Source organism: Bombus vancouverensis, chromosome 10, assembly GCF_051014615.1.
Source record: "Bombus vancouverensis nearcticus chromosome 10, iyBomVanc1_principal, whole genome shotgun sequence".
Lineage (NCBI taxonomy): Eukaryota > Metazoa > Arthropoda > Insecta > Hymenoptera > Apidae > Bombus > Bombus vancouverensis.
In genome coordinates, this window is record NC_134920.1 from 12584079 (window position 1) to 12602245 (window position 18167).

General features: G+C 32.7%; 2 protein-coding genes across 2 annotated transcripts in view; one reads left to right on the forward strand and one right to left on the reverse strand.

Annotated features, from left to right (window-relative positions):
* The window catches only part of barc (RRM1_TatSF1_like and RRM2_TatSF1_like domain-containing protein barc), a 57960-nt gene extending 40825 nt beyond the window's left edge, over positions 1-17135 (reverse strand). The window contains exons 1-3 of the mRNA XM_033345682.2: positions 16973-17135; positions 16017-16375; positions 15558-15914 (exon numbers count right to left, since the gene is read on the reverse strand). Of these exons, the coding sequence (XP_033201573.1) occupies positions 15558-15914; positions 16017-16313 (654 nt within the window). The 5' untranslated portion in view covers positions 16314-16375; positions 16973-17135. The remainder of the gene's footprint in view (positions 1-15557; positions 15915-16016; positions 16376-16972) is intronic.
* Positions 5875-15257, forward strand: LOC117163430 (uncharacterized). The gene is made up of 5 exons (XM_033345683.2): positions 5875-6230; positions 12209-12484; positions 12679-12915; positions 13090-13288; positions 13574-15257. The coding sequence occupies exons 1-5, from the start codon at positions 6194-6196 to the stop codon at positions 13800-13802; spliced, it is 978 nt and encodes a 325-aa protein (XP_033201574.1). The 5' UTR covers positions 5875-6193; the 3' UTR covers positions 13803-15257.
* Positions 17136-18167: the final 1032 nt, after the last annotated feature.

Genomic DNA, 18167 nt, shown 5'->3' on the forward strand with positions numbered 1-18167 from the left:
GAGCGAAAATGAAGTGAGATGAAACGAAGTAATTAAGATAAAATCGGTCAGGCGAGTCGGATACGTGCACCAAGGATAGGACGAGAGTATAATAAAGGTACGTCGGGTACGTGACAGTAAATACGAATTAACCCTGCGTCTCCTTCCTTCTCCTGGATGGTTTCCAGAGTTAGAAACGAAAAACGGCGCGAACAAGTATTTCAGCAGAATGCAAACGATGATTAACAACTGCGAGAGCCACCAACGTTTCAGGAATCTTTAAAATGTTCCACAAGCTGAATTTTTTACATAAATTACTACTGTTACCGAATTATTCATCACGTTCATTATTACAATCAACTATTACTTAATACGTTCAAATAAATGAAATTCCACGGAATTTTAAATGTTAATCGTTAATTATATCAACCAAACAGTTCGTACGTAATTTATGGACAAAGTAGTTGAATGAATAAAGTAAACGGAGCGTAATTTATAGTTGACAATTGTAGAATATTACGGTAATATCGAGCGTACATCACATGCTTCATTACACATAAATGGAATGAAAGGTAGCTTAATTACAATTGCAGCGAAATGTTTGAAATTCTTAAGTACTTTAAATTTAAACGACTGGAATTTGATATTTAACTGCACGGAATTTTAATAAGCCAAACGATCAAAACGATTCATATGCTGCTAATCGTAATTACGAAATATTAATAGAGTTTCCTAAATATCTTGTATCTAACTGATGATTTAATTTCAACAAACGCATCACCGATGTTCGCGCAAAAATATAAAATATCTCGATCGACTAAAATATTTCAAACGTATAATAAGTTACGATATAAATATTCCGAACAACAATGAAGGTTTTGTAAAAGAATAGAAATATGATATACGATGTTCTACGATAATTCTATAACAAGAAGTACAAATTTTCCATTATCATTTTCTTTTTCCAAATATGTGTACAATGTTCTTTTAACTATCATTCAGAGAAGAATGGTTGTCAAGATCGGGTCATTATTCTATCTTCTTTACCATACAAACACTCGTCACAGAAAGGCCATATGTTTTCAATTCTTTCCGCACGTAGATATTCTTAACGTATTTTTGTTAATGCAAAAAGCCGACAACTTGCCGCAAGTAGTTAAATTCAAGGACGAGAAAATAACGATAAAGATAATGATATTTGCTCAGCTGTTGCCAACCGCGAGGCACGAAAAAGCTGTTTACCGGAAAGTCCACATTCTGCACATTTTCTTTCACGGAAATTGCGAATTCACAACGTACTTCTCAACGAGGAACGATTACTATCGTGTACATTGACGAAATTAACACGCTGGTCTTTTAAGCACGTGTAATCGTCGAGACAACATATAGAAACGCGCGAAAAATATTATAATCGTTGCTTTATGCTTGTTTAAAAATCATACACTCGTGTCCCATCAGTATCCAGAGATAAGATGCATACTAAATAACTGTACACATAGGTGCTAAGTAAAAGCTGGCACGTAGCTAGCGAATTGATCGTCCTCTTTCGAGCATCATTCATTGTATTCTTAATTACCAGTTGCCATAAACTGCGACCTTGAATGTCTAGTCATCATCGTAAATGAATCAGTTACCATAAATGTTTTCTCGTTTGTCGGTAGTTTTGTTGGCAGAAAAAAGAAGAAAAAAGATCAAATAGCATCGCGATGAAGGAATTTTGTGGGCATGTATTAAAAATACGGGATTGGCAGACCTTTAAATTTAAGAGGATTAAAATCTGTAGAACTGTGGAATTCAGTCGAAGCTTAATTCGCGTTAAAATGTTCCTTTTGTAATCTTTTTTAAAGATAGATTAAAATTACGAACTTGCTCAAACATTTTGCGAACGCGATTTCTCTCACTGCAGTTGCGTAGATGAAACGGAAGGTAAAGAACAAAATGAATAACGAGTCCTCGTGAAAGCGGGAGTTAAGCGAGTCATGATTTACATCTTTTTATATTTGTCTTGTGTAATCGTTTCCTTTAAACGGCTAATTAAAAACGCGTGTTTCTCGTGACAACGGTTTCCATTCTTACTTATTCCTTCTATTTCATTCATTCATTGTGATACCAATATCAATATTGGTACTAAAAATATTTTACATCGCTCTAAATGAATTCGGTAATTAAGATAATACTTCTTCCACGTGTTTCAGAATATTTTATTCGTTTATCTCATCAGCGTTAGAATCACATTGCGTTTATTTAAAAAAAAAAAAAAACAGTGAAAATAAATAGTTACTGCACAAAACGCGAACAAAGTTTACACTTCCTTCATTTATTTTTCACGTTCGCTGACGTATACTCGTAAAAATAAACACCGCCTTTATTTTCAACAGAACAACGATCAGTTGAAACCCTACCTTATTTTGCAATTCAGAAGATCAATAGCCGCCCCGTATTCAGAACTTAAACACGTATTCCAATTTTCTGGAAGCTAGTCTTCTCTTATTCCAACCTACGTAACAACCACTTTCGTAAAACTGATTAAACTCGCAAGTTTCTCGTGATACCGAGCTACTGGTCCCGTAGCCCTTATTCCCTTTATTCATTTTATACTTCCTTCATCCTCCGTCCCAATATTTTCGGATTCGGAAAGATCGAAAGACTTCGAGGAATAGTAAAATGTAAACGTTTTCTGGGAGATGCTTAACTCTTTAATCACCAACGTTGCGTAAAGATAATAACGCGGTTGCAATATTTTTCAGTCAATTCATCGAATTTCGTTTCTGTGACTACGATAAAAAATCTCCAAGGATTCGTTTCATATCTGTTTCTATCGTCGATCATTACGTTTCGTGGAAAATATTTGGTTTATTATAAACGAGGAATAAATTTCGAGAACGATGGTGTTCGAAAAATATGAAAGCTGCTGTTTTATTCAGCCGAAAAGTTGGTTGAAAGCATGCCAAGAAGTTACCAAACTATCGCTAATGGAGAAGAGATTGAACCTACTATGAAAATGATATTAGCTTTTTTTATACGTATATACTTCAGAACTACATGTTTTACACGATGAATTAATTTTCGTAGAGAGATATTACATCAACGATCTTACAAATACAATCAACTTGTATAATCGTCTGAAATTGATTTACTATTTACTCTTTAAATTGATTACTGTCAGACTAAATTCCGTTGGTATTTTATCTTATTTGGACATTTTCGGTGACTGATCTTGCTACTGATCTGCATTTGATATCTCGCTCGTTCTAATTTCTATCGATATAACAGAGATAATTACATAGTACAAATATTTATTTATTTATTTATTTACATAGTACAAATATTTATATATGATACAAATATTTCAGTGAGGTTGCAGTTTTATAAATAACTGGCATGCTTTAAACAGAAAAATTTTGGAAGATATTTGTAACGTATCATATTTGCTCTATTTTTTAATTTATAGAATTTTCGAATGTGGCTTCCAAACTACTCATATATTAAATTGCATTACTATCGAATAAATTTAAATGAAAGTATAAAATTCATCAAAATCCAGTAGGTTCATAAACTCTTAATAACTAAAGAGAGCCAGAATTGTACAAAAAAATGTTCAATATTTCGGTTATAAAATGAAGTTCCCAAAGAAAATGATTATTTGAATGCATTGTAATTTAATGCACGAAACAAACTTTTGTTAGCTGGGATATAAGTATGTCACGTTTCAAATTGTATTCGCGAAGAGTCCTCGAATTTTTCACACGCTGCAGCATAAAAAAAGAAGAGAAAGGCAGGTACCACGCCTTTCAGACACGCAGTAGAAATGATCGGAACTCGTTCTCTCATTTTTCAGACGGAACAATACGCTAATTACAGATATGAATCTTCAAGGAAAAGCAACATCTGTTCGACGGAAAACGTGTGACAAATTTTCGATGATACGTTTTAGCGGCGAGGTCTACGAGAGCTCGAAAGAAACTGTTCTTCATCCCAATTAGAGAAAGGTTCAGAAACATTGATACTTTGTCGGCTGTTACCGTTCAGTTCGTTTACTCCATGAGAATATTAATGACTCGACGATGGTATTCATACATGCACGGTATGTGACGTAATTTCTCTTTCGTATATACTTTCGTAATCCGATAAATAACTCGATAAATAAATGCAATCAATACGTCGATAGTAACAAATATCAATGGGTTAAAAACAGATGAAAAATCTAAAGAACTAAAAAAGATGTGTATACGAATCCTTATTGCAAATACTGTAATGTAATTTTTATATATTTCGATTAAATTCATCCTTCCTAGTAGCAGAATATTTCTTCTTTCCGGATTTTATCACACGGGCTCTGAATCAGCGTGAGTCTGAGTCGTCGAACCGAAACTCGTAGCTGAAAAATCGCCAGAAACGACGACGCGTTGGAATGCCCCTGTCCAGTGCAGATCGATCTCTTTTTAACCACGTCGCGCGTCGCTTCGAAAAAGGCAGTGCATCCCTTGACGAGTTCATTTGCATAAAAAAATAAGCACAACCATGATGTATCGTTTTGTTTTTCTCTTATTCCTTGTATGGTATATCGTATTATTAATATAATTCTATACAACGGCAGATTGCCGTGACGATATATTGCAGTGTTTGCGATTACTTACCGATAAAGAGAAATTTGACGCATAACTTTTTAAAAGATAATCATTTTTTAGCAGCCTGATAAAGAAATCGACTGAGATAAAAATGTCCGATCGCGACACTTGTTAGTGGTATTTTAATGAAAATACTACAAGTATGCGACTTTATTTAAAAATTAAGAAGAGTAATTAACTTTATCGATGTACAACTTAAATAGTTAATTTAAATATTAATTTTTCAAAATTTGTTTCTAGAAAATTGTCCAGGAAACTACGGATTAGATATAACAATTAAATTATAATTCAATTACATAAATTCAATTAACTATAATATTATAATATAATTGTCTCATTATATAAACACAATACAAATAAATCGTCGTACATACTAGTGACTTTATTATAAAAAAAGAAAAAGATCAGAAACAAAATATTCTGATGGAAGTAATTTTTCTTCCTCGTCTAAATCTTTTTACACGATCAGGAAAATGTCTAGCAAAGTCATAAATAATTCCCGATCCCTCGTATTCGTTTCTTTTCGACTAAAACTTTAAAGCACGATTCATTACGCGTATTCCCGAATGTGTTTACATATTGGATTTATTACAAGGAACCAACATTAAAGTTTTTTAATCCTTCAAATCCCAATTTATCACCCAAAAAAACACCTAAACATATTTACTTTATGAGGGAAAAATTGTTTGGAAAAATTATGATAGCAACAGCGGAAAATCATTCTTTATCTAAACGAAACGTTATATATATTTATTTATTTATTAATATATATATATATATTAAGTATTATATTTAAGTATTATATTTATAGATTTGTAGATTTCTGATTTTAAGGGCAGTTTACTTAAAAAGATAAGCGGCACTGCTTTAATTAAACCACTGAATAGAAATAGACCAAAGAACTGAGATACTTATGAACGTTGCTGTAACTAGACCAAAATATCACACTCGCATTCAAGCCACAGATCTCATTCCCAAATCGTTCGAGGATAGATAAATCTCAATGGAATGGCAAAGGGAGAGAGGAGCGCGTGGTTCGATTTTTAAAGAGTCGAATACAGGAGAAGTTCCTTAAGTGTCGAATATCATTGCTATGGGGATAGAGGACCCGATGCGTTTGACGAACGAAACGAAACGAACGTACAACTAGCCAGGAGAGGAACCTGAAAAATGCCAGGAGATCGAGAAAGTATGCGGCACACGGGGGAAGCGCGAGTTCGTATCGAAAGCTCGCCTCGTACCTTGACGTCGAGCGGAATGGAAGCGGCGGCTTCAGTCGCTCGCGAACTTCCACCGTGAAAGCTTCTCCCCGTGTGTTCGTCCGCTTCTGATCAGTGTCTCAGACACAGAGAAATCGAGAACGCGCCAACACAGAAAAAAAAGATTAGAATTATCGTGATCGAGAATCGTTTAGGTCGTGAATTTTTATGAAAATTTCGTTCGAATTGACAAAGACATCAAGTGGATCTTGATGAGTGAATCAATGTGTAACTTGTGAACGAGGATGAGGACGACTCTGTTTGCACCGTTTTGCTTGTTCATCGACGAATTCGGCGAATAAATCAACGACAGAGCAGGTGGAAACCATGCGGAGGTGTTTGCTTCTGGTTCTTTGTGCCGCAGGTAATGAGTTTCGCCAATGAATCGACCGATTTTAATTCAACGCCTGTGATTTACGCGAGAAATATCAAGTGAAAGGAGGCTAAATGGATAAAAAGATTGACGAGGGAAGAAATACATTTTTTCCACCTTCGGTTTAGTTTCAATTGTATTTCATTCCGGTAGAAATGTCTATCTCAATGTTGCTTATGAGTGAAAAGCGTGAACGTTTATCAAAAAACTTATGCACACATGCGGGCTTTTCTCTTAGAAATAAATTTACGGAGTGCGTTTACGAGTCGTCGTCGTGAAAGCTTTCTGCGACTGGATCCTTTGAGGAAAGCTTTAGAGAACAAACCATGAGAGGAATAGAATTAATTATCAAATTGCAAGGTAAAGCGAAATACGAAAGAAAGGTTCCTCTGTGTTTATAGAGCTAGTATAAACATAAAAGAGATCGCTGGATAAAACGAACATGATAATTATATATGTCGATACTCGTTTAACACACCTATCGAAAAAATTCCATTAAAACGGCACATTCGCCTTTAGCATTGAAATAAATAAAATAAAATAAAACTTCGTTTAATGGAATAAGAATAAAAAATGAAACAATAAAAACATATAACGCTCAGATACCACTATAAATTAAATTAAAAAGTCGTATAGTACCGATATATCGAATCGAGAAAGAAAGAAGAAGCGTATCTTAAGAAAGATTTCGAAAACAGAGAATAACGAAAACATTGTAAATAACTTCATTCACTATTGTAGAAGCTGGCCATTTATTTATAACTTAGATCATTCACCTCAAGAATTTTGTTGACACGTACGAATAGAAACAACTCCACTGCACGGTGAGAAACGAGTGCCGGTTCGGTCCATCCTATTTTTCTTCCACCACGGAAGATTAAAAATTTATAACATGGGACGTTCCCTTACAGTACATTTCCTCCTTTTCTATTTTCTATTATTTTCTCCCTAGAACTCGTATAAAGAAAGGAGAAAAAAAATGTGTAGAAACGTTGCCAACGTCGGACATTGATACGAGCATAATGAAACGTTATAACAGAACGATTTACAAGCTTCAACTGATGCAATATGCAAGTCATTAAATGCAAAAGGATGTACCTACCAAATGCAAATATCGATTGGTTACGCACTTGTGAGTACGAAAAAATTCATTACTAATGGCGCCTTTAAGCGAAACTAGGCGACTCGATAACGCTACTCGAGATTTCTATCTTTCTTACCTACTATTATCCGAAGAACTCGACATAACAAAGAAGAAGCGACGATACAATCAATGTCACGATGCACACCATTTAATACCAGAGGATAGACAAATATGCACGTTCGTGATTAGATTTTTTTTTCTCGCTTTAAACTACATAATAATAACAATTAATAATTAACTTCTACGTATAAGATTAGGAAAATTAAATTTCGATTAAATGTCTTTTCAAAACAAAATCTTTAACTTTTCTAAATGATACCGTATCGACATATTATATTGATAAATATTAAAAATAAGTTTCAATATGCAATCTATATTTATCTTCGAAATCTTTAATGAAAATAGTAATATTCATATTTAAGATGTAAGGTAAATAATAAGGTGAATAGTTGAAGCTAAAATATTAAATTCTTTATCGTTATGTAATGTAATGTAGGGCTAATAAAAATAAGGCCACATATACCATTGAATACCTAGATGCCCGAAGTGAATAGATCGGCCATCTATTTTTGTTAGAGAGTACACGAATCTTTAGTCAGAAGACCACACACAACGGTATTAAATCACACCGCAAATGTGTCGCAAAACTAGAATAACCGTAAGAAAGTGTTCACTGCCAAAACTGCAGAATAATGGATTACATAAGTATCGGTTTTTCACCACCTTTTATTCGATCTAGTTAACTTGGATCGAATTAACTTTGAACGGATTAAATTCACGAACGCGGTTATTATTGGAGATATCTGTACAAGATCAATGAATTAATACCAGTGATAAAATAAGTATAAATTTTATCATTAATAACATCAATATTCGCCATGATCTTCTATAAACATATAACGAAACCATTTTTATTTTTGTGCTTAATAGAAAAAACCAAATCCCAAAAAAATACTTACATAAGTGAGTTATATGCAGTGTTAGCAAGTTATAATGATTATACGTTTCATCTACTAATAATGACTTTAAACATGACGAATACAATCCCCAACTATATTTCATAAAAATAGTCTTTTTACTAAAGTATGCCATGAAAGAAAGATTATATACATGATTGATACTAGATTATTAAATTATAATTACACCAGTTAATCTAAACGTCTGTTATTTTAAAGACTAGCAAAAGAGATACATACACGAGACACTTGTTGATCGGCCGTAGTGAAACAAATCGAACGCTGTAGCTAAAATGCAGCAATATGAAACAATTACGCAGAGCACATGTAAAGTTAGCCTTGTGCTAGATGTAACTCGTCAATGAAAGAAAAAATTGTGGACACACGTGTTATCCATGAGTACAACATACGCATCGATGAACATGATTCTTACGTAGATAAAGGTACAGCTTATGTACGTGCTGATTAAAAGTTCAGACGCAATTATGACTGAATAACAGTTATAGACGTTCGTATTAATTATCAATGTTCATGACATAACACGATGATATCAAAGTCCGGCGTATAGTATTTAATTACACCTTGTTAAATGGCGGATTTCTAGAAACATAGTCTCGGTATCTATCGTTCGTTTAAGTACAAGCACATTTTCAAAGTCAGTCACCGATTTGGGTTAAAGCAAGTTTGCATCGCATGGCTCTGCTGATATGCGAATATTGACAATAGATAAAACAGCTGACATATATACGTGCTATGTGGTTGTATAATTTCGATAATACTCGTTTAAGATAATGTTAGCCTAGTAAATTTTTCCAGTCATGTATAAGGATCAAGTATAACCATCTTTTCATTTTCCTCACGTTTTGATTTTAATTTTCGTCACGTTTTGCAACGACCAAGTATGTAATTAAAGTTAAATTTGATTTTCCAATTAACAGAGAACTGTTTTTGTCGTATGTATGATCTCTCTCACGGATTTACAGATTAAATATGAACAATTAGCCGAATAATTTACTCGTTATTCAAACTAATCAGATGATCTCATCCTTAAATAATTAATCAGATTTAAGAAACGAAAATATTGGAAACCTTAACAAAAGGAGCCACTTCTATAGTCCGTTACGTCATCACATACCTCGACAAGATTATGAACCTTGGTAGCTGTTCCTCTCAAATATTTGTAATCGTTACATTAGACACGTCGAATTAACAAGGATTTTACACGTGAAAGATTCATTCGCATTCATAAAATTTCCAAATTTCAATCAAGTTCCATTCGGACTGCTTTGACATCGCTCGAATTAAATCCTGAACAAATCTCTTTCATCTTCAACATTTATGTATAAAAATGAAAGATATCTAATTGGTAGAGGAATGGAATCTTAAAAGCTCTAAATTTGCTATCAATCAGAAACGTATGACTAAAAAGATGCAAACGTTCGTTTCGATTATATCGACCATTAATTTGTCATAATACAACTCGGATAAAATGAAAAGTTGTTCGCAATATCTGCTGAAAGGCGGATTTACATTCAATGCGTGTCCTGGGTATACAGAAATATCGGTGAAGCTACATCCGACGCAATTGCGAATGAATACGTGAAAAGATAAAGCTGCAACATTACCGCGGCTGTTTGTCGTTTATGGTTTCCAGCCGGAGAAACAAGCAAACAAAATGTGCTCAACAAACCAAACGTGTTCAGCGGATGGAAACTTTTCCCCGTATAATTCGTGTTCCTACAAACGTTCCCTAAAGTGATAATTTATAGTTGAATATGTTGTTCCTACAGAATTAGAAATTACAGAAATTGCGATACATTATCCAAGGTGATTGCAAATATGGTACGTGTAAGGGTAATATTACCTATTACTTGGAAAATAAATAACGTGACGTTGCAACTTCAAAAAAATCCCAAACGATTGGTAGATTGCAAATTTTTATGCAAACTAGTATCATTATTGGTACTCATGGAAACGGAACATCTATAAAACATCTACGTTACAGTCAGACGTGAAAGGAATAAGTCTCAAAAAAGAATAAAACTGTCCATAGAACAAGTTTTTCAATGGTCGTAAACCGCGGAAGAATTCTACGAGAATAGCTGGTGCATGATTTAATTAGAGTACTGCAGTTTGAATTCATGAAAACAACTCGATCAACCAGTAACCTATTTCGTCGTGTTAACGTATTCCCGGAGTTCTTCCATGATAATAAACCAAAGAGGAAGATGCACAGTGTAATTGGCACTTCGCATTTCTACCCTAATAATTCCCATGTATGGACGTAATAGCAATGCATCGCATAATTTTCTCGGATGATATCATTCACACTTCGCAGGCCGGACAACATCAAACGCATCCAACTAGGTTAGGAATACTTAGTAATACACGGAAGTTTAACTGATGTTTGATACTTGAGCACGGACGGCGTAAGAACCTTTAGAAGAAAACTTTCAAACTTGCATCTTTAAAGTACATATAATGGCTATTTCCTTCTATAAAAAGTTATCGTTATAAACATCTTTAACGTAAAATGATTCTTTAAGCAAAAATTGAAACGAAAAATTACGCATATAAATAACAAGTCTGTTTTATTTTTCTCAAATTCGAGAAATTTTTTAATGATTGAAAAATACGATTCGATCGAAAATGTTAAAGAGAACGCAGTGAGATTAACACATTCCCTGCGGAATTCGGTCGTAATCGACTTATGTCTATCATCGGTGTAAATTATAGTGTCATATATATCTCTTAAGATAGATTGTCACAGCTATTAATAAATACCAAAGACTATTAACCTTTTTAGCTGTAGCAATCGTTATATCACGTGTATTCAATTTCACACGGTAATTAGCTATATCTAAACCACCGACAAATAAGCTTCTCCGCGTTTTTGCTATCAAACAGCAATACAAATAATCTTTTGCAATTATCGTACCATACATATATCGACATCCTTCGACATGCTTCGTCTTATAATTGAAAGAAAGAGCAGAGACTTAAAAACAAGTTTAAAATTAAAATTGGAAAAATGGATTTTTTAAACAATTTCCTAATCGGTATCTGTATAAACGAGGACATTATTATACAGCAATAATTATCACCTTGTTTGTGTAACAAATCTCAATTTTATGACCTGTCATGTCCTTTTAGAACGTCACGATCACTAAATTATTTTCATATATGTAATGTATATAACTCCATCTGTATAATTGTGCCTATTCATGCGTAAAAACGGTTTACATAATCGTTAAATTACGCTCAAGGACAAGAGATAGGTATTAAGGATCCGCGACTAAACTGCGTCTGACGTTTTATTCGATTTTCTGCAATTGTTTCCATAAAAGGACAGAGCCACGAGAGACGAAAGAAATTATTGCACGGGGAAGAGAACGACCGTAACACTGAACTACTTAGTCCCGCCGCATATTACAGCATGCAATCGTATGACGTAATGAATTTGCTATCGCACATTCCTACCTACGTTAAAACCGTGGATATCAATTTTTACCGACGGATAAAACGTACATAAATGTAAGGCATTCGTTTAATACTCGTCACATGCAAAGAAGATGCACCGGGAGAGAAATTTATGTGAACAGTGTGTAGGCGAAACTGTTGAACTGTTGTGTCGTCCCCAAGGATTTCCTTGAACGAGAAATATTCTCGAGATAGAATATGCCATTGCCATTCTACGGAATATGCGAAATTCTCAGCTACAGATGATACGAGAAAAGATAAAATTACGAGAATACTATTTAAATGTTTGAAAATGATTTCTTTTTTCTTCCGTGTTAAAGAGAATATGATAAATGAGATAAGATAATGAAGGCTAGCTAATTATTCTTTACGACTTCATTGTTTTACAGGCATATCAGCAGTAGTGGCACAGCCGTACAATAACAGTATCAATCCAGCAGCCACGAACAGGCTCAGAATCGGCCGACAAAATGAAATCATAAGGCGGTACATGTGCCCTATAGGATTCTTCCGATTGAAAAGATATTGCTATTACTTAAGCGGAGGTACGGCACCTTGGAGAGAGGCCTATTTTCACTGCAAAGATAGAAACGCTACTCTAGCGATTCTCGATAGAAATGGTAAAGATCGAATGCTAAGGAAATACTTGTCGAGCGATCAATTCAGTAAGTAAAACTCGTCTTACAATACAATATTTAATAATAAAAATAAAAAAAGACATATTACCTAATAGATACTTTTCAAACCACTCGTATTATACAATCTTATATTTACAATCATAAAAAAATACAAAATATATGATCTTAAATTTGGATGAAATTGGTTAAATATCTAAACTGGTTGAAATATTATATCCTAGCGAAATTAGAGAGATGGATCGGTGGAATATACAATTGGCAGCAAATGGCTTGGGAATGGGGAGTGACCGGAGAGAAAGTGGTGTTCCAAAATTTTGGTTTACCTCAATCTAACCACTCTAAACAACAATATGCATGGCACTGCATCACGATCGATCCCACGTTAAGATATAAATGGAGCCCACGAAGTTGCGTCGAACGAAAACACTACGTGTGCGAAGTACCAGCTGGACGTATAGGTAACATTCTACTTTCTTGACGCTCGTTTCTAGCTCAAATACTACTTAAACCATCATTCGTCAAGACATTCGTCTTAAAACTAACAAAATTTACACATACAAGAATCATACGATTGTTGAACCTTTTAGCGATTAAGTGGACATCTATAATTAGATACTTTGTTTAAATTATAGTTAGAAGACGTAAAAAAACGATAGATCCCTACGCACCGCAAAACCAAAGATTGAAACCTCGAAAGAAGAGCAAGAAGTACTCGAAAGAACAGAAGAAATCAAATAGACAGAATAAGAAACGAAGTGGATGGAGAAAGAAGCACGCGGAACAATATTCAGATTGGGCACATGGTGTGAATGTAGGTTCAAGGCCACCTAGGTAAGTTCTTTTACCTATAAAGTAATAGTAAGTTGTGAAATATACCGTTTGCCAATAGTATACTATTTTGTACATAGAAGACAAGTGGTTTCTCTTAAAGACCGTTACGTTGCCCGGAAAATTCATAGTAAAATTCGAAAAAAATTTGAACGCTATGTATTTTCATAGAATTAACATTTTATTAAATGTATATATCGGTATTTTTATGCATATATCAAACCGTAGCATAACCATATTGTAGCATAATAGTACATTCGTAATTGTAAACTAAAATTCTAATTGCAGCGTTAAAGGATTATATCCGAGAACAAGAATGCGACATCACTCGAACAGAACTCAACTGAATTACCCACAAGTGGCACAGATGTTGCCTCAAGGACGAGAATACAGTGCATTCGCACCTGATATGCCCAGTAACGGTCCACAAAGTCTAACAGCCGTAAACAACATTTTGCCACAAATCCCGAGCAAGATGAACAACCTAGCGAGCGAAGAAGTTATTTTAAAGCCATAAACAAAGCGCTATTTATTTTAACTCTTTATTTGGTTGCTTTAATCATCGATCATTATTCTTCTAAAAGATCATTTTGTATCTATGTTTCACACACTTTCTTCCATTCTGCATTTTGCTAGAAATTGAATTAATCGAGGCTTTCATTCAGCCAAATAAAGAGTTATAATTTTCGTTTCGTTTCGTTTCGAATTTGTGGATGATGAAGTTATTTAGGCGCTACTAAAGTCGAGCATAGACTGAGATATAATTTATTCGGCTCAAAACAGTCTCTTCTTATGTTCCTCTCTTTCTAAATAGACGTTAGATTCTTGAAGATGTACTTGTCTAGTTAATAACGTTACCTCGAATCGGTAGAGTAATAACTTCAATGTTCGTGTATCGCGTACGATGTGTGTTCAGATTTCATTTTGTATTTTTTTATTTAATTAATCTGCATGAAACGCGGATCGTCCATTAGCGAACTATATTTGCAATGTTAGTTTTTGCTTGTCGCTAAGTATTACGGCATTCGAAGGCATTTATACGAAGAAACAAATTATAAAATGCAAAACTACAATGAAATAAAAGATGGAATTATCTAATTGCAAATGTACTTTTTAAAAATTTGTTTTATTTAAAATAATAACTCGTTGTAGAAAAACTATTTATTCACTTTGTTTTAATTTATTTTTTATTATTAAAAAATGATTCTTACAGAAATAAGTTCTAAAATATTTCTTGGATGAATGCCTTCGGTTTATTGTAGCACGAGAAAGCAATTTAAAACAATGGATTTATTTTTCGCGCTAACTAAATGTTTAAAACCATAGTGCAATCATAGCAGCAGATAATATATCACAAATAGTCAAACTGCTTAAATATCGATAATTGTATGTTGACTATACCTAAATTTTCAAGCATACGTGTATCACTACCAATGGATAATGCACTGACTGCATATCAATGTTACTCAAAAAATATCAGAAAAAAATATATATGCATATAATATTTGATGTTTATCTAGAACACATTATTTAGTATATGTTATCAGTATATATCGATATAAATTTCCCAAGACTTTTATTTTTTATGCTTTAATTTAATGATATTGTATATACATATAAGTACCGTTAGAATAAAACCTTTTTACGGCCGGAACGTTTCAGGATTTATAAGTTGATAAAAAAGATTATACGTTTAATTATAAGCTAAGTGATTCGAGAAATATTGTGTGATGTACTTAAACATTTATATTTACGTACATTACATTCTTATTTACATATTAATCTGTATTTGTACAATGTTACTTCAAAATTAAAAAACCCATTCGCCATTAAGTTGTATAATACTTGAAACTCCACGATTAATTCGTGAAGAATTAAGTTTTGTTTACAAAATACCCAAATTATTGAAACATATCTTCTACATTTAACATGATGTACATTACGTCAATAAAAATTCTATGTCAAATCATCACTATGAAATTTAATTTTTAGCCTAAAGTGTGATAGTAAACAAACTTTTTTTAGATAATTTAGATAATTAATTAAGAAAAAATTTATACTTTTATAAAAAGAGTTCCGTGATATTCAACATACTACACGTTTCATAGTAGACATATATCTTACTACCTTTTTGTTAAAATAAATATTTTCATAATTGTGCAAAGTAATTATTTTTAAGAATTTAATCAGTAGTAATATTATCATTACTCCAAGTCCAATGAAATTATTTATAAAACAGCTGACAACAAAAACCAGATAAATAATCACTTACCTTTATGTAGATACAGAGAGCATCGCCCTTTGGTTGACCATTTGTATCCTTATATAACTTGATCTTGTCCTTTCCCTTTTCATCTCGTGCTATGAGACCACATTTGTTGAAAAGCTTTGTAAGTTCATCCATGGTAATGTCTAATGGTAGGCCAGACACGTAAATAGCAGTATTATGGGCTTCGTCTACTTCGAACCAGGTTGGCGGCTCATGTGCTTTTCTTTTGGCTTCCATCTTCTTTTTCTCTTTATCGATCTTTACTTGTGCTTGAGATTGTTGCACAGTATTTGTTTCTACTTTACTTGCATCTGTAAACCCATAACTCATTTGATATCTTGCCATGAAATCTTCATCCACCTGAAAAATAATTATTTGAAAATATTTTAATGATAATACATTATGGGCTATATAAATAACAAAAAGTTTATTGAAAGATCTTTTATGAAAAACACACCTCACCTTTGGGAACCAGGCATTTTTTTCCTTGTCCCAAAAGTACACACTGCCGTCATTAGGATCTGTATATGTATGAGTATCATTTTCAAAGCCAAATACTCCTTCTTGTGCCCTAACTTCATTATCATCAGAAGCTTTTGTTTTTGTTTCTTCCGTATCTTTTACCATCCATTCATTCTTATCTCGGTCAAATCTATATGTAACATTAGTTGTAGGATCTTTATATATATAAGATTGCCCATCGAATTTATAATGTTTCATAGAATCTTCAGCCTTCTCTGTATCTTTACAATCAGCCATTTTATGTTAATAATATTTCATTTGATGAAAAATCCAATAAAATTCAGCATAAAATTTAAAACCTATAACAGAAAATTATGAAAACATATTAATTATGATAATGATGCTATCTTAATTGCATATAAAATTTATTAGCTATTATCAGTTTGTTAATATAAATAGCATGAATAAATAACAGCAACCTGTTGATAAACAACATTCATTTATTTGATAGAGGTTTAAATCACATACTAATGCTTTGTATTTGGTAATTGCTAAGGCAATTAACATAACCTTTCAACTTATCGTACTTTGTATTTATCATAAAGTATCATTAACAAAAAATTATAAAAATAACAAAACAAATTTATACAAAATGTTAAAGTAAAATTTACTAAGATAAAGATTGATAAAACAAAAACGACATAATATAGATTAAATAATTACAAGCGTATATAGGTTACATAAACATTATCGAAATACAATCGAATTTAACGTTACGATACACAACTTGTATCTATAACATGTACGTACTAAGTAAAACGCATTTATATAAATTTTCAAATAATAACGGTACAATTTCCCTCGATATATGAAATAGTTACGTCAAAGTGCACAAATATTTTGATGTAGGTTAGATATCTATCATATACAGGAATCGATAGCACTATCAAACATACCATTTGAAATTATGTTAGTTCTTCACAATAATTCTAACGTAGGTAACGTCTACTCTTATCAAAAAATATAACTTTTTTAAAAAGAAACGAATTGTAAATGCTTGAACTTGACAGCAACACACTATTCAACATGCGCTGATACCTGTTCGCGATACTAATGCGCTCTACATGAAATTGTAGAATATTCTATCACGTACATTTGTGCCGATAAAGCGTACTGTAATCAATTTTATTTATTTTAACGCTTATTTCTTTTATTAAATATTTATTTTAACATTTAATATCTTATCTATACTTTTAACTTTGAGCGATTTAATAAAATAATTATTACAGAATTATTAATAACAGATATTATTTAACAGAATAGGTTAATTACTAAATATTTACATTTTGTTTAAAAACTACCAAAATTATTTTTCTGAATATTCAAATATGGCATTTTTAATTTTTGGAGTTATAAACTTCTTATGGATTTATTCTTTTGGATAATTTTGTAATAAACGTAACACATTACATAAATTTGTTGCATTTGTTTCAGAGAACATAAATTACTAACAAGTAATTATATATTTATTTTCCAAAAATTGTATGATACTTTTTATTAAAAATACCATATTTGAATGTAATACGCCAAATATAATACCTGTATAACTTGATAACGTAAAATTCAATTTCTCACTTTCAGTTTATTCTTTCGTGTATCTTTACCGGAAATAGTAGTACCACTACTTTAATCCTATTCTTCATTTGAAACAGTGACGTAACCAGAAGTCTTTCTTGGGTGGAGGCGAAATGTGTAAAAGTATAGTATATCTCTGAACCTGCTTTTTCAAGATTTAAAATTTGCTTGTAATTTACACTTTAATATCTCTATCTGATGCTATAGGCTAAATAATTTAATTCACGTTAATTATATAGTCGATAAGTTTTTAAAAAAGTGTCATAATATTTTTATATTTTATTCTCTCGCAGGAATGGGCAGAGAAGCGATCGCTCCTATCATCCCCCTCTGGATCCGTCACTTACTCGAAACAAACATTTTCAATCCGGAAGCCGGCAAAAAAGCGCGTAACAATAAATGCAATTCAAATTCTCAACAACAATATATTGTACATTCATTCATTTGACGCTTTAAGCAACCCTCATCCAACGCCAATTACGTTACCAGAATCAAATTCGCCTCTTCATTCTTTCC